The sequence below is a fragment of the Akebia trifoliata genome, chromosome 5 (assembly GCF_017979445.1).
Source record: "Akebia trifoliata isolate Shusen 1 chromosome 5, ASM1797944v1, whole genome shotgun sequence".
In the NCBI taxonomy this organism is placed as follows: domain Eukaryota; kingdom Viridiplantae; phylum Streptophyta; class Magnoliopsida; order Ranunculales; family Lardizabalaceae; genus Akebia; species Akebia trifoliata.
The window spans coordinates 26,201,107-26,225,113 of NC_141379.1; the positions used below are offsets into that span (position 1 = coordinate 26,201,107).

At 36.3% G+C, this 24,007-nt stretch overlaps 2 protein-coding genes across 3 annotated transcripts; both read right to left on the bottom strand.

Annotated features, from left to right (window-relative positions):
* Positions 1-837: 837 nt before the first annotated feature.
* LOC147401823 (protein BPS1, chloroplastic-like) lies at positions 838-1,860 on the bottom strand. Its single transcript, XM_086444445.1, has one exon. The coding sequence runs from the start codon at positions 1,858-1,860 to the stop codon at positions 838-840; it is 1,023 nt and encodes a 340-aa protein (XP_086300571.1).
* A 2,625-nt stretch (positions 1,861-4,485) lies between these two features.
* Positions 4,486-22,266, bottom strand: LOC147401824 (CCR4-NOT transcription complex subunit). 2 transcript variants are annotated; one of them, XM_086443240.1, is made up of 12 exons: positions 22,039-22,266; positions 20,399-20,509; positions 19,664-19,750; positions 16,468-16,521; positions 16,152-16,297; positions 15,832-15,985; positions 15,608-15,745; positions 13,941-14,012; positions 13,781-13,854; positions 13,541-13,682; positions 6,340-6,418; positions 4,486-4,869 (listed from the first exon to the last, which is right to left on the bottom strand). In XM_086443240.1, the coding sequence occupies exons 1-12, from the start codon at positions 22,183-22,185 to the stop codon at positions 4,772-4,774; spliced, it is 1,302 nt and encodes a 433-aa protein (XP_086299366.1). In that variant the 5' UTR covers positions 22,186-22,266; the 3' UTR covers positions 4,486-4,771. The 2 variants fall into 2 exon arrangements, with proteins under 2 accessions (XP_086299366.1, XP_086299367.1); XM_086443241.1 differs by lacking the exons at positions 4,486-4,869; positions 6,340-6,418 and adding an exon at positions 11,057-11,086.
* Between the last annotated feature and the right edge of the window lie 1,741 nt (positions 22,267-24,007).

Consider the following 24,007-nt stretch of genomic DNA (forward strand, 5'->3'; position numbering starts at 1 on the left):
GTGACAATTTGTCAATCCCAGTTCATGCATCCTTGGCCAATTCATTTGAAAATCTTTTAGAAAAGATTTTATTTAGTTAACCATTTGCTAATAAGATCTATTAAAGTAGTTTTAAAAATCGTCCAAAGATGACTTGACCGAGTCATCTCGAAAGCATTCCCGAACGAGATGAGATGCCATAACCGAGATGGCCCTTCTTCTTCTTTCTGGTCCAGAGATCCAGAAAAAAAATGGAGCCATCTCGGTATCGTTCAGATATGTGACATAAAACTGAGATTTGATACTATGTTTGTTAATTCTTACGTTTAAAACCATGTCACATTGTTTCAATCAAGAGAAAATTTGAGACTATCTCAACCAAGACAACAAGAGATTTAATGAGATAATCCCCAATATTTCGTTCCTAGTCAAAATCGAGATGCCTGAACGTTCTTCTCAATATTTTGTTTTCATGATTTTGAAAATCGTCGAGACCGAGATGACTCAATATCATGTGAGATTATTCTTTCTAGGTCACAAAATAGCACCCAAAAAAAAAAAAATCATTCGACTCATCTTGGTATTGTTTCTGAACGAAGTGAAAAATCCAATATTTAAAACCGTGTTTGTTTTAGTCCCGAGCGGGAACTTCTAAGATGATGTGAAACTGTAAAGCAAAACACACCGCATGCACATCATATAGCAGAAACACAGTGTAACGAAGATTAGTGGATAAATTAATTTATCTTGAATCTATACATTAGCTAATCGTTCTAATCAAAATTGAAGATTAAATAACCACAATCCTACTTGATGGGCTCTTAAAATGCCCATCTAACTACAAAACAATTCATCATTTTAGGCCTTTGACATACTACCCAACATAGCCATTCTAATAGAAATTAAATGCCTATAAAGCTCATTTACTCTTCCCTCAATGGGCTTCACCCCTTCCTCTAATACCCCAATACTTCTTCTCAAACTCTCAACATTAAGCATCAGCTCTACTTGTCGCCGTGTCTTGTTCTCCGGCCATTGGAATTTCAATAGATCCCTTAAATTCCGACGTGCCGTCACAACCTCTCTCAACTCAGTCAAAACAACGTTGTCCAATTTTCTCCGCTTCTCAATTTCCGCATTGACTTCTTTTCGTAATTCATGCAATGAACTTGACCATGGTGTCATGCATCGAGACTGAGTCACAGGCAATCCACGCTTCGACTTGAATGATAGAGCAATCCCAAGCACTCCACACGCTAGTAATGCGACACCTTTAGACCCATTTAGGGCATCGACCAATTCTATATTGCCCATTCCCGCGTCGAAGGAGCTAGATTTTGCCCCACATGTAGGAAATGCAAGCCCTTGGGCTGCTATCTTCACCCTTAACTTCCGTAGTCCCGACCCACACTTATCTAACTCATTGCACCTTCTCTCCATCACCTCACACGAGTCTAGCATGACTCGTGCACGTGCTAAAGCCGTCTCATTTGGCTTCGATATCCCTTCTAAGCAATGTAGGACTATTTTTAACGAGTTGATGTACTTTTGGATCATTTCCATCTTCTCACGTAAGTAATTACATGCATCAAGCAATTCGATGACATCTTCAAGGTAACGTTCAATAAGTTTGTGATCGATATTGAGATGAACAACAATACTTAGTGATTCAATTGTCATCTTATGTGTGTCCATGGTGACATCAAGTATGTCCCGAAGCCACGAAGCATTTGCATAGGAAGTATGACACTGCAGTGTGTCAAGCTTGGCCATGAGCCACATATTGAATGAGCTCTGAAGCGGCCATGGAGCCACCGGCGACTCTAAAAGCTTTGTTGGGAGCCGGGCTGAGAGGGCACGAAGCAATGCGAATGGCCTCATATTTTGTGCTGCTAATTATTAGGTAGAGATGGGCATGGTACACAGCCACTATACGGCTAACATCTATGGTTTTATAACTAATTTTGGCCTCCACATCAAAGACACCAAAAGCCAATGTGGGTCCCACTTGTGCGGGATATATATGTGTCCTTTTTTGTCGGACAATCGAGGGGGACCATCCAACACGTCACCATTATTCCCTCTCTAATAATTGGGATGTATCAGGCAGCGTGGCCTACTGGAAGAGAGCCACGTTAAAAATCTTTGATGATATAGTAGGACCCACGTAAGATGTTTTACGGCCCATATTTTTAATGTAAAAGACTAAACTCCAAAGCAAGCAATCGTATAATAATAAAATAAAATAAATAAATAAATAAGAAAAATAAGTCTGAAGGGGTGGTTCAATTGCAATTTCAAATCCAATAATCGATGAAAATTCATAGGTTGTGTGTGATATACGCAATATGAACAATATTTTCTTGGAGTCACCCGCAAGGATGTTCTCAAGCATTGCATGTGCCCGGGGGAGGATCTCATATGCCTTTGTCCTGGCCCTGGCTCATCCAATCCCTTTAGTCGGATATAAGTTCGAATATCTTATTTTTTATCAATAATATTTTATTTATAAAAATAATTATTTTATATCAGAAATAAATAATCTAATTGAGTTGAGTTTATACAACTCAACACTGTTTTCAAAATATAGAGCAAGTCATCTTGGATCTCAATGAATCAATAATATGGATAATTCACATTCACCAAGACTCAGACGAGTTTTTAAACCATGATATAGAGCTCCAATGCTAAAATAAAAATATAAAAAGGTAAATTTTGTCTTTCAATATTTAAAGGGAACCAAATTTTCATGCATTCATTACTGCATCAATCAATTAATTAAGAGAGTTGCTATTGCCACACCAACTTTACCAATTCCAAGCAAAATCTTTAAAAAACTGCACAAAGTTGGTGTGGCAATAATAACTCCCTTAATTAATCATGTGCGAATTATTGGAATAAGGGATTAAAGAAAAGAAAATTTAGCTATGTTGTTGGGAACCTCCGACATGCTGTCGACCTCAGATACCTCCACATATTCTTTGGGGACACTACCATTTCTTACTTCGATTCCATGTTTGCCACGTTAGGATCTGAGGTTCTTCTTATATATATATATAACATTTTATTTTTGAATTATTTATAATTAGGTATCCACCCACCACCCTTGCACTAAGCTGCATTCCTAAAAGTATTGATCTGTCAAACCAAACAAAATCTAATGACAAAACAAGTGGGGCCCACTGCTTGTTTATTAATCATTGTCAAAATCTTGGTTCAACGTACTGGATTATAAACGGATTGGATAAGAGATTTTATCACAAACTTGACAAATAAATCAAATAATGCATTTACATTATGTATAACTAGAACATGAACATGTGCTGCAAGTTTCTTAGTTTTGACCAAAAGTAACCCCTAATTATATTAAGTTTAATGTAAAAGTAGGGGCATTTGTGGGATCCATAACCCTGATTACATTAAGTTTAATGTAAAAGTGAGGGCATTTGTGAGATCTATAAATTTAGCCTACTCCACCTTCTTTCGTTATAATACAAAATTCTCACATACCATCAGACCAGATCCTTAATAAATCAAAGCCTCAATTCATATTTTTGATGCAATAAGAAAAAGAAAAACCAACTTGTGCGTGTACGTACGTATGTTAGTCACAAAAATAATTTGACTTCGAATTTTTTTTAATTTTTTTAAACTTAATTAATAATTTCTAGCACTCTTAAGGAATTTTGAATTTTTCTTGTTACAATTCCATCTAAAGGAGAGGTAACTCCATTGCCAACTGTGATAAATAAATTTCTTTTCCTACTGTTCATACATCCTTGTTAAAAATAAAACTTTGTTCTCAAACACTGATCATTATATACGCCTATGCCCCCCTTTACCTTCCTCTACCCTCAAAGATGATACAAAATACCGAAATGCAACCATCTTCCACCGACCCACCTCTAGTTAGAAACACTTCGAAAAATATCTAATAAGTTCAACCAGCATCAAAATAAACAAAGGAAAGAACACCGAATCAAATACTATACTAGGAGAAAAATGAAGAAACAAATGATTCACAAGTTCCTCACCTCATGTGAGCAAAAAAAAAAAAAAATTTAATAACAATGCTCCTAACTCCAAGGTGATAAATATATGGGCTAAATTTTGTATCTTGATTCCATATCCAAGTCTCTTATCCAAAGAATAAGAAATTAAGGAAGTTAAACCAACTTAACACCTAATGTAGAACTAGCTAAGTTTATTAAAGTTGTCATCAAAATGTAAGATCACTTCAACTAGATTTCTAACAGCATTCTTATTCTTACCCCTACCTTCTGCTGGAATGCAACCCAAATGGCAAGGATACAAAATCCTCATCAAAATTAGAGGCATTTAAGTTGATTCCCCTCTTGAAATCTATATGCAAAGACATACATAGCTCAGATGGCCCTGACTCTATTCAGGGATGACATTAAGTCACTAGAACCCAATTTTATGATTCTGTTGACCCATCGAAAAATCAACATTTTCCATTCTATATCATATTACAATAAAGTGATATGGTGCATCAAAGAAACTAAGATTTAGAAGGTAATAAGAGATTCCAAATGTTATACAACCAAGAGTTTCACATAAGAGGAATACCCCTTTTGTACCTTCCCGGTTTGCCTATTGGATATCTCATCCCAAAAAACAGTTCAAACAGAGCCCTAATTAAACCATTATTTTGGATGAACACTCAGATGGCATTAACTACAACTTAGATACAAGAACTATGAAAGAAAACAAAGGCAAGAGCGAAATTTGTGTTAGATTAAGAGAAATATGACGAACATGAAAGATATATTCACTCCAAAGTTTTAAGGAGCCTGAATAATCCAGCCGCTTCCCTAATACGCGAGAATTCAATACAGAAGGCCTGGACTTCGATGAACAGATCTTGAACTGCATAACCAAAACCACTAGTCAACATCAGCAACATATCGTCTCAGAATGTTTGAGAATATCTTGTTCAAGACTGTTGATTTTTCTCATGACTGAGACATTGGCTCGAGACCAGATTTAAATCAATATGCAATTGTACTTGCTAACAGAATTAAGTGCATCCATAAGAAGCCACATTTTTGCACAAATCACTAAAAGCTTACAACCCACCCACCCTTGCACACACATTCATGCGTGGAAACATGAACCACCACATGTAACATATATTTATCTAACTTAAATACAACACAAATAATGCAAACAAAAGCATACAGATTCATCCAATATTAAGACATACATTAGACCTGCATAAATACGTGCATGCATCCATGTACATAAAAGTAGAAACAGATGCAAGAGTGTCGATTAACTAGGACATAATGATAGTTTTTAAGAAGCATCTTCTGCTTGTGATTGTAGCATACAGAAGCGTACTGCAAAAAACATTGGTGTATAAGAGAAGTTATTTTCCCAACAGAGAGAAAGAGAGAGGGCATGTTTTGAGGGTAGGGTTGCAGGACTTGGGAGTTCTTGTTTGGAGTATTTTTTAGTTTTTTGATGGGAAAGCTGGGCTTGAACCCACGACCTCAAAGTTGCGTTGCAAAGTGTCAAACCCACTGAGCTATGGGTTTAAGCCTAATTTTTGTTTGGAGTATCGCAAGTTGACAGCAACTCCAAAAATGAACCCCAGCTTTCGGTCGTCTGCAGAGGGATTTGGAATTATCACAGGATACCAAAAATTGAACGTCGGCATCGGTTATCTCAGGGTGAACTAGGAGGCCTGGACATGGGCAAACAGGTGGACAGGCACAGAGGAATCCTAGTTGAGAGTTGCACATCCACCCGTAACTTAGGAATTAGGGGATTTCAGGAGTTGCAAATCCTGGGGTTCTGTAACCCACGTAGCTGAAGCGGAGTTGAGTCACAAGAGTTGCAACTTCAACTCCCTCAACCCCGCGTTACAAGCAGGTCATAAGAGTTGTTCATTGAATGTAATGCTACCTATGCATAATTTAGATGTAGTTCAATAGGATATAAGATTGTGGAAATAGTTTCAGATGGCTAAGGCATGAACAAAAAGACCAATAACAGCACAGGTGAAGAGTGCTCTGACGCAAGTTGAAGGCTACACAATGACAAGAAGAAGGCCAAAATGAGGTGAATGGAGCTCGTATATCAAGATGTGTGCCTTGACTTAAGAAATGAGCACAAGATAGAATTGAATAGGATTCATGTCGCCGACCCCCAGCAATTGAGATAAGGTGTAGATGATGATGATCCATCCGTGCTTGATTCTACTACCGCCACCTTTTTTCATTTCTTTTTTATTTTTTGATAGGTGCACAACAGCCAGTATGGATTCAAGCACATCATACCAATGAATTATATCAGAATGACAACTAAATTTAAACCATGCATAGTGATACTCACCATTTATTATCTTATTTCGGATGAGACTCTGTAAGAAGACACACACTAGCCTCACAAGTCTGTTCTGCATATACTTGTCCTGCAAGAAAAAGGAACAAACACCTAATGATATTCAATAATACTCCTAAGAAAAGTTTTTGATGAATTTCAGAAAATAACTATGTTCACTCTATACAATAATGAATTGGGTCAGTGACTCAAGTCAATTTTAGGGTTGTAGAACACAGCAGTAAAATCTGACTACTACAATCAGATTCAGATAAATCTTTGCATATCAGGTCAGATTCAATCCAATACAGCTATGGCAGTTGTGCCACATGAAAAGAGAACACAGTACATGCAACATAATACTCGATATTGTATGGTCATTAACATATGAGCACATAGATGTATGTAAATATATAAATTAGAAAAAGGTAACCATGTTTGCACTCCCACCTGTAGTTCCCATGTATATAATAATTTAGACCATCCAACCATACAGAGAATTGTCCATGCCTTGAAGACCATCCTCACAAGATGTCAATACGTTCTCACATACTTCACTAAAACCAGAGTCGAATTTGTACAATAGAATCTGAACAGTCCATTTAAACTGTGAATTTCAGCCCTTTCATTATTAATGTCAGAATGTAATGATTTTTTGACAACGATGATCTTCATGTTGTGAATAACTCAATGTACAGCAGGCCTGCCCACCATGTGGCCCATATGCAAGTCTCTCCCTAATTCCACCTTTATGAAGGGTTGCATCAAGTTGGTAGCTAGCCTAACTTGATGTTTCCATTGAATGGTAGAATAGGATAGGTACTGTTGGCTCTGAAATTGGGATAAGCCAACAAGAATATGATGTATGCATGCCTCTGCATATGTAACTTGCATGTCAGTGTTGAGTGTATATTTTCCTACTCTCGGGTGTCTCATACCCCAGTTAAGCCTCGTGACCCTCTTATATTCATAGTTCTCCCCCCTCTCCAACAGATGGGTCTTTTCGAGTAGTTGGTTGGTAAACAAGTGGAACATGGTGAGTTGAATGGGTTGTAGACTAGGAAACATGGGTGGTGTACCAACTAACAAGCTCATCTTATCAGTAAGTACAAGGACTAATCCCCATTTCAAACAAAGAATGTAGCATCACAGGTGCCTTCTTGTTGTATGGCCATAAAGCCACAATACTCAATAATATAAATTTACACCATTATAAGAGTGAATCAGTGATCAAAATAGATGAAAATAATCTCCCAAAGCTAACACAAAATGCTGCAAGCCTGAAATACATGGGAATTTTACAATTCTGAAGATTTTATAGAACTACACTTTCATGACTATGTTAAGTATTAAGCAAGACGATCAAACAGCCATGTCAGCATGTGTCTCAGACAACAATCTTCATGAAAATCGCCTAGCATAGACCAGGAATGACCTTTTCATCTGGATCCTAAACAATTATAAAGCATGTAATAATTAAATCAAGGTGCTTCAACTATAGATTAAGTGATGCAGGACCATAATGACTAACCTAAGATGAAGGTTTTGAGATCATACTTAACAACCATGAGCGGTGCAAACATAAATTATGAACTCAAGCAAACAATGGTAAATAAGAAAATCTAATAGAAGTTCAAATTTGATTCTAAGGCCATTCACAATCCTGCAATATTAATCCTTCAAGTAATCAATAAAGGATACTGTAGACACCCCAAAATTGCACAACCCTAGAAACTGAGGTCCCAAGAGATTTGAGAAAGAGCCAGAAATTGAAAAGAGAGAAAATGATGAGAAGAGGATAACTTGGAGAGAGCACGTGACAAACAACCTCGAAGTTTAACAAAACTCGACACACATCGACCTCGAAAGCCCAAGAATCGAAAACATAGGTCCCACATCCCAAATTGATTTTTTTTCAAAAAGCCCTTACACCAGAAAAGCAATAATTGTCCGCTTAAATCAACAATCCGGGATTATAAACTTTATTATTAGGTAAAAAGAAGACATTTCGCAACAAAATCAAAAATCCCAACACTCAACGCAAAATTAGAAAAATACCCCTAGTAGAACGAGATGCACATTTTGACCAAACCTCAAACAATCACTTTTCGCTGAAAATAACCCCAAAATTTGACTCAGAATTTTGAAATATTCTGAAAATTCACAAATTTACGAAGATGCCCTTGACCTAACCACATCCAACCTCAAATAACCGTTTCCAGTGAAAACAAGTTCAAAACTGAATTCAGAATGTCAAAAAACCCTAGGAACAACTGTAGGTACACATCCAAACTCCATATAGAAAATTTTCCCAAATGCCCTCAAACTTTGAAAAAATTACAAAATCGAGATCATAAGACACTTCACCTTTCAACCAAATTTAACTCGACTCACCCAAATCTAACCACGATTTTCTTCCTCTAAACCACACATGTGGCACCCTCATTTTTTTTCTATAATTCTCCCTAACACCCTTTAACCAAGTTCGTCAGTTGACTACTAAATTTTCTCCCCAATCTAATCAATGTCCACCATTGGACCTTCTTCTATTCCTACCTATTCTCAACTTCCCTTTTTAATCTCCTACGAATGTAGATAAGTTACAACAAACTTAATTCTTTGGAGGCCTATAAAAGGAGAATGATCTCCATCAACTAATTTCCATCTCGTTTTCATCCTCTCTCTCAAGAACTACTATGAGGAGTAGTGGAGTGATTTTCTTTTAGAAGCTCTCTCTCTCTCACAATTTGTTTAAACAGATAAATTTGTTTAAGATCATTGAGCTATTGGAACAATATTTTCATCATCACAATTCAGTTTTACATTAAAACAAGGGACTCGTGTTACACTGTTGCTTGGAGTGATCCAAGTAAATTCTCTTTTATTTCTTTACATCGCATGGTAAATCTCCCATTGATTGATTCTAATGCATGGCACCTAAGATCAGTTTCACTAGAAGCAACATTAGTTTTATAAATTTTGAACCATTGATCAATACTAAGTCAGCTCGGAATTAGCAATTATCCATGAGTTGATAATTAGTTATGATTGGTTTATAGCCCACTTTACTAAATTAGTAGTAAGCTTGAACCAATCCAATGGTGTAATGATCGAAGTTTTCACATGAATGCCTCAAAAAAGATCTCATGTCGACCTTCGTTTCCCTTGATACGTGAAGCGATTCAGTCTTTGTGTATCGGTCAATCATGGCTACATTGAGTTTCTTTATCAGATCAATGGTTGAAATATAAAAGGTTCCCATGAAATGGTCTCATTTGAAAATATTGCAGAATCCTTCAAACAGTAGGGTTTTATTTTATCTCAACCATTCTGATTGGTAGAGAATGTTTGAAAATTTGAATTTTTAGAAAAGACCCTATTGGACACAATCGTGAGAATCCCAATTAACCAAGATCCCTCTATTATTTGCACCTTAGGCATCTATGTACCATCAACCCCGCAGTCATAACTCAAATGACCGACCTCACTCTCCAGCCATCTTAGCAAACCACAAACCCTTCTCCACCCATTATACATTCTTCCCCACTCGTCATAAATATCCCTTCCGACCCTTTATTGATACTAGATCTACCACCACTCATATACAACCTTCATCCTAAACCACCACCCTTAATCTTTAACGTCCACGGATGTTTTCCTTACCAAACCAATAAGGATGTTCCATGGAATTATGAGGTGAAATTGGCTCCAACTTGCGAGGCCTTGGGGGTAACAGAAAAAAATTCAGCAAAGGTTGATCAGATAACCAAGTCTAGAAAATTCCATCAGCCCAAGGAAATGACCACTGGGGAGCGCAACTGCGGCTGAAAGGAGTAGAATAGAATAACTTTTTTTTAAAGAGCAGCAACACATATTATGGGTGTGTTGTCATTTGGGTAAAGGGGGTTGGAGGAAAACAAAAATAGATATGAGAGAGATAGGTCAAATACAAAGTGGTTTAATGGGAGAAGAAATCTGTGGATGGCATGGATCGAGGAGAGGGAAGAAGTCGTGAGTTTATGGAAGTACTTGAGAGAGAAAGAAGTTTAGGATGGAAACGAGGTAGGAAATACTTGATTTCCCCAAACAATGAAAATCTCTCTTTTTATAGGCATCCAAGAGAATCAAATATGTTGCAGAGGCTAAAACAAGAAGTTGAGAGGAAATAGGAATTGGAGAAGATCCAACAATGGAAATTGATTAAATTAGGGAGAAAAATATAAGTCTAACGGATGGACTTGGTTAAAAGGTGTTGGAGAGAATAAAGACAAATAATAAATAAATGGGAGTGTCGTGTGTAGTTTAGAAGAAGAAAATTGTTGGTGGATTTGGGTGAATCAGGTTAAATCGGGTCCAACGGTGACTAAGATTTTGTGGCGGCGATTTCGTAATTTTTTCTAAGTTTGAGGGTATCTGGGAAAAAAATTTCTATTTGGAGTTTAGATGCATGCCTAAAATTGTTCCTAGGATTTTTTGACCTTCTAAATCTAATTTTAAAATTGTTTTCACCGAAAAACGATTGTTTGAGGTCCTCGAACCATTGGTGAATCAAATTTCTATGATTCATTTGTATCTGACTCGATTCATTGTACATAATTTGTAAATAAAAATAAAAGAAATAATAAAAATTCATGAGTATAAATATTGAGTGATATTAAGTAGGTAACCGTGTAAATGGGTGAGTCGGGGTACCTAACATCTTCCCCAAATCTCGATTGAACCTTTGAGAACCCGAATCTTTGTTTCAAAGACTTTTCCCCTGGAATCAACTCACCAGAAACAAAACAAAAAAATCAATTACAAAATCTCAAATCAAATCGAGTGGCCATTCATACCCAGTTAACTTCATTGAATGGTGGCGACTTTGTATCACGTAGCTTTCAATACCATCTGAGAATCCAATCACTACAGATACCAATGGATGTCTAGTCTTCCTCTATCTTAGTGTCCAATTCGATATTCAATGGGACTTTCTATTTCACTTCCAAGCATAGTCACAAAGTCAGTGTATGGGTTTAAAACAATAAGGGCAAACTTCGGAAAAAGAATTGAAAATGAGGAAAAAAAAGGGGGGGGGATAAAATATAAATTAAAATTTATGAAATATATATATATATATATCTAATGAAAATTCATAAAATCAATTCATTATCATCAAATCCCATATTTTATGTTTTTGAATCACCAAATCCTATTATATATCAAATCCCACATTGAAAAAACAAGAACTTGTTTAATTTTTTTTGTCTTGTGAAAAAAACGGGAATAAAACGGCGTTTTTTGTCACATATGAAAACGTAGTGTTTTTTAATCGTCAGAGATGCAAGATGTGTTATAAAAAAAAAAAACACCGTTTATTGTTACCATGCTTCCAAGGCCCAAATCAAAGACCAAATTCAGTAACTTAATAAATTCCAGCATAGCAGGAAACAGAACCAGATTGAGCTATGGGTTCAGGGTTCGATTTATGGGGTAGGTTAGGAAGATTGGGCAATAATTTCAGTAGGGTTTATGACCCTATTGGAAGTTCATTTGTGAATAGAATGGCCTGCAATAGGATTTAGGAGTGGATTGATGGTTGCAGTTAGGTGCAGGGTTGATTAAGTAGGAAATATGGGTTGAATTGAGGTTCAGCTGATATAAAGAGGCTAATGGAGGGGTGCGGTCACACTCAGGTGGCTGTAAATAAATTACAGCAAGTTTTGATAGTGTAGAAAGGTTTAGAAAAGGGATTTAGGGTTCTAGGTCAAATCAGTTGATGTAAATAGGCTCTTCAAATGTGTGGCTGGATTAAAAGTAGCCGCAATAGTATTTACAGCAGGTTCTGTGTGTAGGGATGGATTTTAGAAAGAATTCTAGGGTTCAAACTTAGATCTGCTAAGATACGGACTGTAATCAAGTCTGCATACCAAAATATGGAAGATTTGGTAAAAATTGGGGAGAAGGTAGGAGAAAGAAACCAGATCTTGTTGGGGGCTAGTTTCTCTTGGTTTTGATTAGTCTGCATTCGATTCTTGGGCTGGTCAGCTCTACCACCCTTCTTTCTTTTTTTCTCAATAAGACTGATCTTATAAAAAAGTTCAGAAAAATAAAGAATGCATTACAGAAATCGATATAGAAAATTTAATGTAACCTTGGACTCGTTCCAAAGTGGCTTCACACCACACCCATGATAGGGAAACACAGAAAAATCTGCAGTCTCCTTATTCATCATCATATATATCTATATAATAAAACACAGCAGTTCTCTTCCCATTGCTTACCCCCACATAAGTAGGGTTTGGGATCTCCCAACAAATCTCGAGGACAACTCTCCCCTTTCCTCTTGTCTCATTTCCAAAAATACCCCCCCAACTTTTATATATTACTTTCCTCTTCTCTCCTTTTTCAATTTACCCCTCCAACTTCATTGTCTTTCCTCCTTTACCAATTTAATACCAAGGAGGATGCCTGTCCTACAAACTCTATTGTATATATATGTAACTCATAACAATGTTTAACATTGTTTAAATAGGATTTGTAAAACCCTAACGAAGAAAAGAACTCAAATACCTCAACTACTCTTAAGTTATCCATTCTCACCCACCAACACAGCCGGCTGATCATGTACAACCCTTATGTGAAGCTCACTAAACACTTTTATTAATTAAGTGGCTGGTCCACATAATAAATTAAAGACCAAGGCCTTGGGCCCACAACTTATAGAAAAAACATAAAATAAGTCCACAAATGAACCCATTAACTACAAACATTAAAACAAGCCCAATAACAATAAAAACATAAAATAAACTAAGCAAACTAAATCCTAAACTAATGGCCAATGGGAAAAGGCCCATGAAGCTCTCAAATCCACCATCCATCCATCCAACCAGGGTGATGTCTCCTCCTCCTCTGATACACCCAAAAAGATGTGGTCATGATGTCCTCATCATTAAGACCAAGAGTATCAATAACCACATCCACTTCTTTGATGTGACAATCCTTTTGAAAAATACTGTCCTTAATGCCTATGGCAGAACAGGAACCTTCTTTCACCTGGGTCCTTGATATTTATGGAGATTACCACATTAAAAAACACAATGCTTCAAGTCTAGAATTTAACACCACAAATAATTTTGAAAGGCAGATAACAGACACAAGGATCCATGGATATATGCCGACTCAAACCTTGACTCTCAAAAATAATAATCAGAAAGACTAGAAAGGAAAGGACCTTGATATTCTCGCAGGATGATATACAATTTGTGATGTACATGTGTACAAATTCCGTTGGAAGGTTGACCGCCGTCGTTAGCCTGTTCACAACTTCCATGGAATGCAGACTCATGTCCATATTTACAAGAACTGTGAAGTATCTGGAACAGAAATTACATACAGGAAGAGAAACGTAAGATTTTAGGGTGTCTACTTCAGTAGCTTTGAAGAACGGGAAAATAAACAAATAAAAACATACTCTGCAATTTCAGTAGAATTCATCAGCTTTATAAGAACTTCCACAGCAATAAGGGGATTATGTTCCACCAGTTCCTGAATCACGACAACAAATCTTCTAAGACGAGAAAATCAGTGGGGCAATATAAAGAAGATGAATATGTCATAATAAAATCACATACAGGTAACTTTCTTGGTGTGAGCCCACAGTGGTATACAAGCTTCGGGTCAGTTGCCAACTCCAACAAGACTTGCTGGAGAAAAAATATAATAATAATAAAATTGAAATTCATTCTTATTCCTTAAAGATATTCCTCTAAAAACTGGTATACAGACCCAAGTGGTCCATGCATGCACCCTTGGTTTACATAATCTATTACATCATCAAAGCCTTATCCCAAAAATTTAGGGTCAGCTAGAAGAAGCATTAAATATGTAAAAGAAATACCTCCCATCATAACTCAAGCTAAGCATGACTAGAATGAGGTTCTAGGCAAAGAAAATTGCTGTGTAAGTCAATATCCATCAAGAAGCAGCACTGTAAGATATGAATGCTATGTCATGTAAGAGTGCTAAAAAAATATTCATTGTCAAACACGATGCAGAAGTGCAAGGGCTATGAAGGTCTAGAGGATGGAAAACAAGTTGTTTAATCATCCAAATAAAATCTCGAACTTATAAACCTCAATCTCTCCCAGATGATCTCATTTAGTAACAGATAGTTATAGTGCAACCCTCCCATGCCCAGACGATTTAAAACAATCTTTTTTTAAATTCATTTAAAACGCATTTTTTCAACTTCATTCATGCATAAAAACATCTTTTAAAATTTAAATGAATATTCCAAAATGTTTCAGAATGCACCGATAGGTTTCAGTTTTTCCATGGAGTAGAACACCAAAACAAGACGATATTTCTAAGAACATAATAACCAAATGCTATTTTCAAAGGGATTCCAATTTTGTGGACCGTCTATCAAGCTCAATCAAACCATCAAGGTCGATCCTCTAGATCAACATGCTAAGAATGATGCACCATCGCCCGATGAAAAGCCTTTTGACGAATCAAGGTAGTGATCAATTTCATGGGTCAAAGAGTCTTAACTATAAGAATAAAGGAAGTCAAACATCCACCATACTGCTTAAGCAAAAGTCTTGGATTCCTATATAACTGCATGTTTCTCTAGAGAACATTGTGAGTTCCAATGCATAACGTTGGATCCCTAGGCTAGACTATTGATATTTGATATAAGTAATCTTTGGTAAGTCAAAGAATTAGTGTTAGGGCAGTTAGCATACTTAGGAAAGTCATTACTATTTTGTAATTACCAAGTATTAGAAGTTAAATTTGCTTGTTGGGAGTAAACATTTGTAAATCTATATACATATACTCACAAGGGTGGATCTTACATGATAGAGAGAAGAATAAATTGAAGAAACTGGGTTCTTTATTTTTTGGGTTGATATTTGTCTCCCAATCCAAAAGACAATTTACTGCTGTAAGTCCCTCGAAGTAGATTTGTAACTCTTTCTAATATACTGTTGGAGTGTTTTGTGTGTTCGAATGGTTGTGTGATCATCTTTCGAGTGCTTGACACTTTTGTCAAATATACAATTCTGCTCTACATCAATTTTGAACCTAGAACATGGGATCAACACTCAAAAGACTTTTAACCAACTTAGCAAGCTAGCACTTAAGAAAAGTTAACCCATACTAACTCAACTAACTGGAGGATTTGGACACATATTCATGTAAAAAACCAGTAACACCTTTTCTAAAGAAAAATGGTTTATTTGAAACATAAGATTCAAAATCATTGATTGAGATAAAAACATTCTAAAATATGCACCTCTTGTTGTGCAGGAGCAAGTGGTCCCTTCAACGCCTTTGCAATTAAATCCCTAACGGCAGCCCCTCTGCTAGTATCAGCACACATACCATAATCCCATAACAGCTCATGGTTATTGTCAGGATTAAGCCACACAAGCTGTAAAAAAATTTTAAGGGTTTAGTCCAACTTATAGAGCATGTCTCACGAACTAAGCAAATACTAGCTCTTAGAACAATACTTGCCTCGCCATCTTGTATTGGGAGCCTTGGTGGAAGAGGCCTGATCCACTGAGGATCTAATCCTTCCAATGACAAATTCTGCAATAAGCCAGTTATAGCCCCTTCTCTATCTCCAGAACCAATTTTCGCTTTGCCTCCAGCTGGTATAAATTCCAGTCTGAAATGTCCCCATGATATATGAACACAAGAAAAAGAACCAAAAGGAGACAATTAAACCAGCTACCATGATTATGTGAATTAGGTCTACGCAATACTCAACCTTTGAACCTCAACAAATAATAAAGACCTCATATCTGTATTTTCTTCATAGAAAAGGATCATACTCTGGGGAATTAGCATCACAACCGCGGGGTACATCAGGATCTGGAATTACATTTTTAACAGCGGCATTCCTAAACAAGCAATTATATGGTTCTGGCTGTGATCTCTCACAATATTGCTTCTGTAGCTGTTCACGCTGCGGGAGAACCTGAAATTCCATTAAAAGAGAAGACAACCATGAACACAAGAAAATAAAGAGAAAATATTGTGCAGCAAATAGTGTCAAGTAAAAATGGACTTCCAGCCTCAGCAAGATACACCAAGTTCAAATCTAGGCTCAACACGAACTTATAAGAATCAAGATGTATAAAAACTCACATGTGATGACGGATCAAATCCTTTGCTATACTCTAAAGCAGACTGTTTAAGAACCTGTATTGGAAAATCCACATGAAAAATCATGAATAGACAAATCTAAACTAATAAATATCTTTTAAGGTAAATCACATACTCTACATTAGAAAAGTATCGTAGGTGATGCATAACACGACACAAATACTAGATATATATGACATATGAGCACAAACTGTTTAGATTGATGACAGATACTTCGTTATACATTTCACCCCTCACAATTTCTATCATAGTTACCCAAGGTCGCACCGGTTGCAAAGAGTAGCGTACAATTTACATCTGGCTCCCTGAATGTTTTCCCAATGCATCATCCGGGAAAATGTTTCACAGCAATTATGCCCCCAAACAGACTAAAACAACCAAAATCTATATCATGATGTTGGAAAGCAGGCTGGAGTGGCTGCTTTTTATAAGTTTAGGGCATTTGATAGGTCCACTTTGGGCATTTGAAGATAAAGGACTAACAGAGGGTTTAGACGGCTAATAGCTATGCTGAAAATAAATCTGGAAGAGATCTGATATTAGGAATGATGGGTGCTGTAAATTAGGCTAAACAGAACTGGCTATATAGGTCAGATTTTGGGCTAAAAAACACATAAAAAACTCTACACTTGCGAATTTTGGAAGCAAAGGCATAGTTGGTCTGATTACAGCACTCCTAGGGAATCAGATCCACAGAGTTGAACCCAAACCAGGCTTACCAAGTTGTGTGGAGAAGCACCAATCACTCAAAGGAGTAGCACCTTCGGAGAATGAGCAGCAATTAGTAGCCAAAGCAAATAATTTCATTCCCCCATTCATAAAATAATACGGATGTCCCTTACTTGCAACTTTATAATTAAAATTGGAAACTTCGAATGAACTTGAACACTCCAAATTCTAATGACTTCCTAACCAAGCATTGCATTTCTAAATGGATATTCTAAAATGTAGAAATCTTCTACTTCTGCCTTAACTTCTAACTCCAAAGATCTAGTCAAACATGGGACCCATATAAGGTCCGTTCCGCCATCTCTGATATCCTCCCTTTTGAACTTGTACAGATAGAGCTAAATTCCTCCAATTATTGCTACTTGACCAGCATGAAAGTCCATTCTTTTTTAGGGCTGTTAATGAGTACCCACTTATGGATGGTGATTCAATCCACACCACAAACTTCCACCAGAGTGTATCACAAAGAACCTCCTATTTGGGGATGTATGAATAGATGAAATGATCTTCATGACAACGTTGGGCATTATTGGAATGCTATAACAAGCTTTTGATTAGGACGAAAGTGATCTGGACGATGAGCTTAAGAAACTCCAGATTAAGCATGAATCTTGGACCTGATTATGAGGTCCATAGGAGCCCAATAATATATGATTTGTCAACCTCCGTATGTTGTATGCCACTCCTGCATCAAACTAACAGGTTTCACGTTCAACTAGATGATCAACCTCGATTTAAGTAACCCATCATTTATATCCGGAAGAGAATGTCAAAAACTTATGATGTAGTTGGGTCAGCATACAGGATACCCATCATATGTAAAGCTTCAAGCATCATTAGGCTTAAGGAAACTGCAGATAATGAGCTTGATGTTATTCTTGACTGTCTAGAAGTCAATTATTGCTGCATTGTACAACCACGCTAGACTGACAAATAACAAGATAATAAACCTAAATATACTTGTGTTAAGGAAAAAGACAAAGTCAAGCTAAGAGGTATATCCACCACATATCAAAAAAAAAAAATCACAAAAAGAAATCCTAATGTCATAAACGAACAACTTGAGGCAAAAAAATGCAAATTGAGCAAGACATCCCCTGATGCTGCCTTTGGTCCAAAGTAAGACGATAAGTGAGGGAGACAAAATATTCTATCGAGGAGAGGTAGTGATATGGAGAACTACCTAACCCTTTCAGTGGAAAGAAATTCCCTGCAGTAACCTAAGTATACATTTAGCACAAGAAGAACGGAAGAATTTTAATCCACGAGCACTTGTCATACTTCTACTAACACATCTTAGTGGTCCTTCCTGTTGGAATGTGTATTACGCCCACATTTTTTTTTTTTTTTTTGATAATAATATTATGCCCACATTCATATCCAAGAAGGAGCTAGCATATGCAATTCTATCCATAAAAATACATAAAATTTGAATCAGAATTTATCCATAGACCAACAGAAATCAAATCATTCCATGTTCAATCAAGTAATGAGCAATACCTTTTTTTTGTCATATATATATATATATATATGGGAAATGTTCAACACCCTAAGCTTTACCCTACACTTTAACAAACGTGTTTTGTCCTACATGGGTTAGAAGTTTTGGAATGGGCTGATTTTTGGTGAGGATGAGATCATCCCCACCAAAAATCAGCCCATTCCGAAATTTTTAGCCCCATGTTTACAGTTGAAAAATCGTGGACCGTCCATTTTTTGTAAACCATTTTTGATGGGTTAGAAGTTTTGGAATGGGCTGATTTTTGGTGAGGATGATCTCCTCACCATAGAGATCATCCTCACCAAAAATCAGCCTATTCCAAAACTTCTAACCCCTGTAGGAAAAAAACACATTTGTTAAAGTGTAGGGTAAAGCTTAGGGTGGGGAATAGGACCTATATATATATATATATATATATATATAGGGTCAGGTTCAAGGGCCATGTGAGAAAACATGTAAGAAAACTTTCGTTTTTCAAAATAAGGGTTAGAGGTTTTGGATTGAGCTGATTTTTTGCAAGGATGGTCACTATGATGAGAAGATCATCCTCACAAAAAATCAGCTCAATCAGAAACCTCTAAATCCATCAAAAGTGATTTACAAATTAGTGATAAAAATTGAAAAAAAATCGACGGTCCACATTCTAAATCACTTTTAATGGGGTTAGAAGTTTCAGATTGGGCTGATTTTTTTTTTTGGATGATCTTCCCATCATAGAGATCATCCTCACAAAAAATCAGCTCAATCTAAAATTTCTAACCCATATTTTAAAATTTTATTTACCGCCGAAAGTTTTCTTACATGTTTTCTCACATGGCCCTTGAACCTGACCCATATATATATATATATATATATATAGAGAGAGAGAGAGAGAGAGAGAGAGAGAGAACTTAGGAAGAGAAATCCCTATCTGCATAGAAGATCTACGTACAGAAAACAAATGGATACCTCTTTATTACTGCTGGCACCATCAGACCCCAACAACTGGATGATAAAAGCCCTTTCAACTTTTTCAGATGCCTCGTCACATGCTGCCTGTGAAATAACAAGAGTTGGATGCAGAAAAGAAGATCAACTCCAGCATACTTTCGATTTGAATTTATTTTATTAAAATAAACCCCGAAGCAAATAGACTGGGCCAGATCCTAATGAAAAATGCAAGCAACAAAGAATATTATAGACGTTGATTGACCGTCCAGTTTACATTTATAGGATGAACACATGTAAAGGTTTTCCAACTGAGAATTAGTAAAAGATAACAATAGAAAAGAACTCAATATGAATTGAATAAATAATTGTACTATATGCTTTAATAAGTACAGGCTTGCAGAATAAAAGTTTTGACCTTCTATACACTACACTATGTGATCTTATTGCTTGCTATGCTGTGAAATTGTTCATTGTTCACAAGCTGTGAGTCTGTGACCAACTGGAACTTACATGAAATGTTTTCATTTGCTTTTTCAAAGTTTCAAAAGCTTCTAAAACCTTCTTATCAAAAGATTAAAATTGTTGCGAGTCCTCCCACATATTATAGAATCATTTTATGACAGCAAGACATGCGCATCTATGATCTATGTCAAGGTCACTAGTGCACCTGTGTTTAAGAAAATACTAGGATGCAACCAAATTGGCTTGGAAAATCTGAAATTCGAACATTCATGAATACCACAGTGTACTTACATTTACAAGAAAGGAAATGAAGGGGTTTACAGAAGGTGGCTGCAAGGAATAAGTCTGTTGAAGAATAGCAAATGCAACCAAACGGTGAGTAGGTTTGAGCATCTTTTTGTCCTGAAACAAAGTAAGATAGAACTAGTTAGCAGTCAATGCAAGTTTTTTTTTTTTTTTTTTTTAAGAATAAGTTTCATTAAAACAAAACAAAGCAAAACAGGACAATGGAGATCGAGAAAACCTCCTAGAAAAAGAGCCTACCGAAGCAATACAAAGAGAAACATTGTTAAACATAAAAAATAAAAAAGAGTTGATAATAAAATAACAAGCTTAACGACTTCATTAACCACTATCTCCCACCTAAATACGAAGTCTTCAGAAAACACCTCACCAAATTCCATGTGAATTTTAGTCCAAAGGAACATAAAATAGCCAATCTAGAAAGCCTGGGTTTTTGGTCATCATCAAAGTCTTCAGTTCTTAGAACTTCTCAGATTCAGAAACCGGTCGAGAGGATAATTGAAATCCAATCTACATTACCCATCAGCAGTAAAGGAGTCCCAAGTTTCGACATTGTCCGGTTGTAAGGGATGGTTTGTTCGTTGTATCCTCACAAAATGATCTCTCATGCAAGTTCTCTCCTTCAAGACCCCTAATTTCGCTGTGCTAGATTATTCCTCGTGCAAAATTGCTATCTCTTCATCTCAATCCCGGTGTTTGGAACCTATTTGTTGGATTTTAGCCCATTTTGATCTATGGAGACCTTCAGCGGAGACTTGACAAGGGGGGTTGGAAGTAGGAGGGATTAGGATTGGACAGTTCAGTGGGTTGGGGAATGATCCTCTGGTCATTCCAGAGATAATGGAGGGCGGGCTCGTGTCAAGAGGAATTTTGGCAGCCTTAAGGGGATCACGGTGCAGTCAAGTGGCTCTCATATTGAGGTGAATGTTGAAAAACCAGTGCAGTCAAGTGGCACTCAAATCTCAGAGTGATCAATCAAAACTATAGGGGAAATTTTGCGAGTAGTTGAAAACCGGCTATCATGTTGAGGTGCATGTTGAGCAACCAAATGAGCAAGTTGAGATGGAGAAGTGGAACGGATAAAACCTTTTGAACTCGATCAGTATCAAGTAAAATATCTATAATACAAAATCAAAATAAAGTGCCACTTTACCTCTCTTTAAGATCTAAACATCAATTTCATTGCTTTTTTATTATTATTATTATAATCCGAACGAATGACAGTCCATCTCACAAATATAAAACCTTCTAAAATCAATCAATGATCAGGTCAAACATCTAGATTACTGAATCGAACTTAATTTCTATTTTGCCACACTTGAGATCTAAACAGAATTATAAACTTTATCACTAAGTTTCATCACAAGTTCCAAACAAAACGTTCGCTTAAAAACAGCATAATCTCAGTTCAGATTGAACAAGAAAGAATTTAGTAAGATTATAGATACTTAACAAAGATTTATTTAAAATACGACATTGTTCGAACTTCGAAATCAACTTAAAAAATATTCAAACCATAAAACCCTAAACCCTAACCAAAGATCTCAAATACATCAGAAACCTTAAAAGATAACAAAATCAAAGGTTTCTACCAAAATATAAAAATTACAGAGAGAGATCTTTCTTGCCTCTAAGAGGATGACGAGAGATGAACAAACTCTGAAATGGATTGTGCGCGGGAATCTAGAACTGAAATCCGAAACGATTTCATCGAAAGGTCGATCATCCGCGTTAAGAAGAGAGAGGAGATTCTTCGACTCTTCCATGCCTATCATGGTGTGTGAGATCAAAGAGTGGAGAAGAAGAAATCAGAGAAAAAGAAAATTGCAAAGAGGCTCGCGAGCTTTGAGCGAGAACTTTGAGACCGTAAGTAGCTTACGTGTGGGGTCATGGAAAATCTAAAATGCGCCGATGGGTGACACTACGCACAAATCATAGACTTACGATCTCATCCGTAGATTAATTAACCAGATTCGTCGGATGGTTTAAAGTGCTCAACCATTTGAACCTCTATTTTAAGACTCTCTGAGTCGACTCAAAATTGAGCTGACTCGATTGCGTTTCGAGTTATAAATGGGCTTCGTTTTTGTGGGAGGGACCTGTGAGAGGGATTTTCTCTAAATACTCCATTTTCTAAACTTTTCTTTTCTTAACCGGTAGGCTCAATTAAAGTTGAGGCTGAAGCGAAACCTTAAAATAAGGTCTCTCCTTTCTTATATTCAAATAATTTAACATACTAATATAAATGGGTAAATTCTCAAATAATTACCGTAGTTTTTGGTATTTTCGAAATATTATTAATATTGATATAACTACTATGTAATGTTGATAAAATATTATCAAATTATCAATTTTATGTAATAACTTTGTCAACATTTCAAAAGTACCGAAACATTTGAAAATTTACCATATAAATAATATAAAAAAATTTATCTATAATAAAAATCATTTTCTCTATTTTAATATACAAAATCACTAATTAAATTTTCTGTTTAAGTTTAAACGACAGCACCAAAGATATGAAAATAGCAAACTAAATCCAAAAAAGATATTAGGAAAAAAGAAACTATTAAGGGAAATTATATTGGCACGCCATGAAACTCTAAAGTCCCTCCAAAATCGAATCTTTTTTTTTGTCAAAGGGCATTCCTCTCACTCTCCAACTGTTAGTTCCATATTTTTTCAATCCCGAGACTAATGTTGAGTCTCGGATCGATTTGCATTTAAAGACGTATGATAATTCTAATAAAATCGTTCAACATCACGCACCTCAATAAAAAGTCACAATGTGTGTACACAAAGCCTAAAAGATTATGAGACCACCTAGACCATTCCCCAACACTTAATTGATTGTTAGATCGACCCATATTGCTTTGGTAAACCCATTTCATGACCCTTTCACCCATCAGATTTTTCGGGAACCAATAATGGTCAAAAATTGGATATTAAAAATTTGACCACCCTAAGAACATCCTCTACTCTTAGTGATTGTTTAAGGCCTTATATAGGTAAGATCTACTCTACCTCATAAATGTTTCATTATCAAATTTCCCAAGCTCGTTTTGGCCCAAAATGACAAAATTGGTACTTTGATAATTTTACCCCCTTAGACCATGGCCTACCCCCTTGGTGACGATTAGAGGACCTTCTACTATATAAGATCTCCAAACAAGTTAAGGCCAAAATGGTTTAAAAGTGGTATTTTGGTAATTTTTCAGACGCCACCCTTGGAATTTCAGGAGGTTCTTGGCATCACCAGCAACAAGTGTTAAACGATCATATTTCTTACCATTATGACTCGAAATCCCCTCTAATAACTTTAAAACTCACTATTGAGCTCACTAGATGATTAGTTCAAACTTTAGAGAAGTTTACTCCTCATCTCCAACCCTTTCTATAAATTTCTCAAGCCATGGAAAGCCCTATCCTTAGTTGAAAATACCTTCAGTCTCTCTTATTTAAAACCACTTTATCCATCTACTCTTGTTTGCACACGGATTGACATACCTTAATGGAGCTTGGAGCATCCTCTTGAAAAAAGGAACACATAGAGATGAAGATGACATTCTCAAAAACATAAAGAACACGAGCAACGAA

Coding starts and splice junctions, on each gene's coding strand:
- LOC147401824 (XM_086443240.1), bottom strand. CDS start 22,185: ATGATAGGCATGGAAGAGTCGAAGAATCTCCTCTCTCTTCTTAACGCG. Junction 16,522..19,663: donor GTGCCAGCAGTAATAAAGAG/GTATCCATTTGT, acceptor TTTCCAATACAG/GTTCTTAAACAGTCTGCTTT. Junction 15,746..15,831: donor TCCCAATACAAGATGGCGAG/GCAAGTATTGTT, acceptor ATTTTTTTACAG/CTTGTGTGGCTTAATCCTGA.
- LOC147401823 (XM_086444445.1), bottom strand. CDS start 1,860: ATGAGGCCATTCGCATTGCTTCGTGCCCTCTCAGCCCGGCTCCCAACA.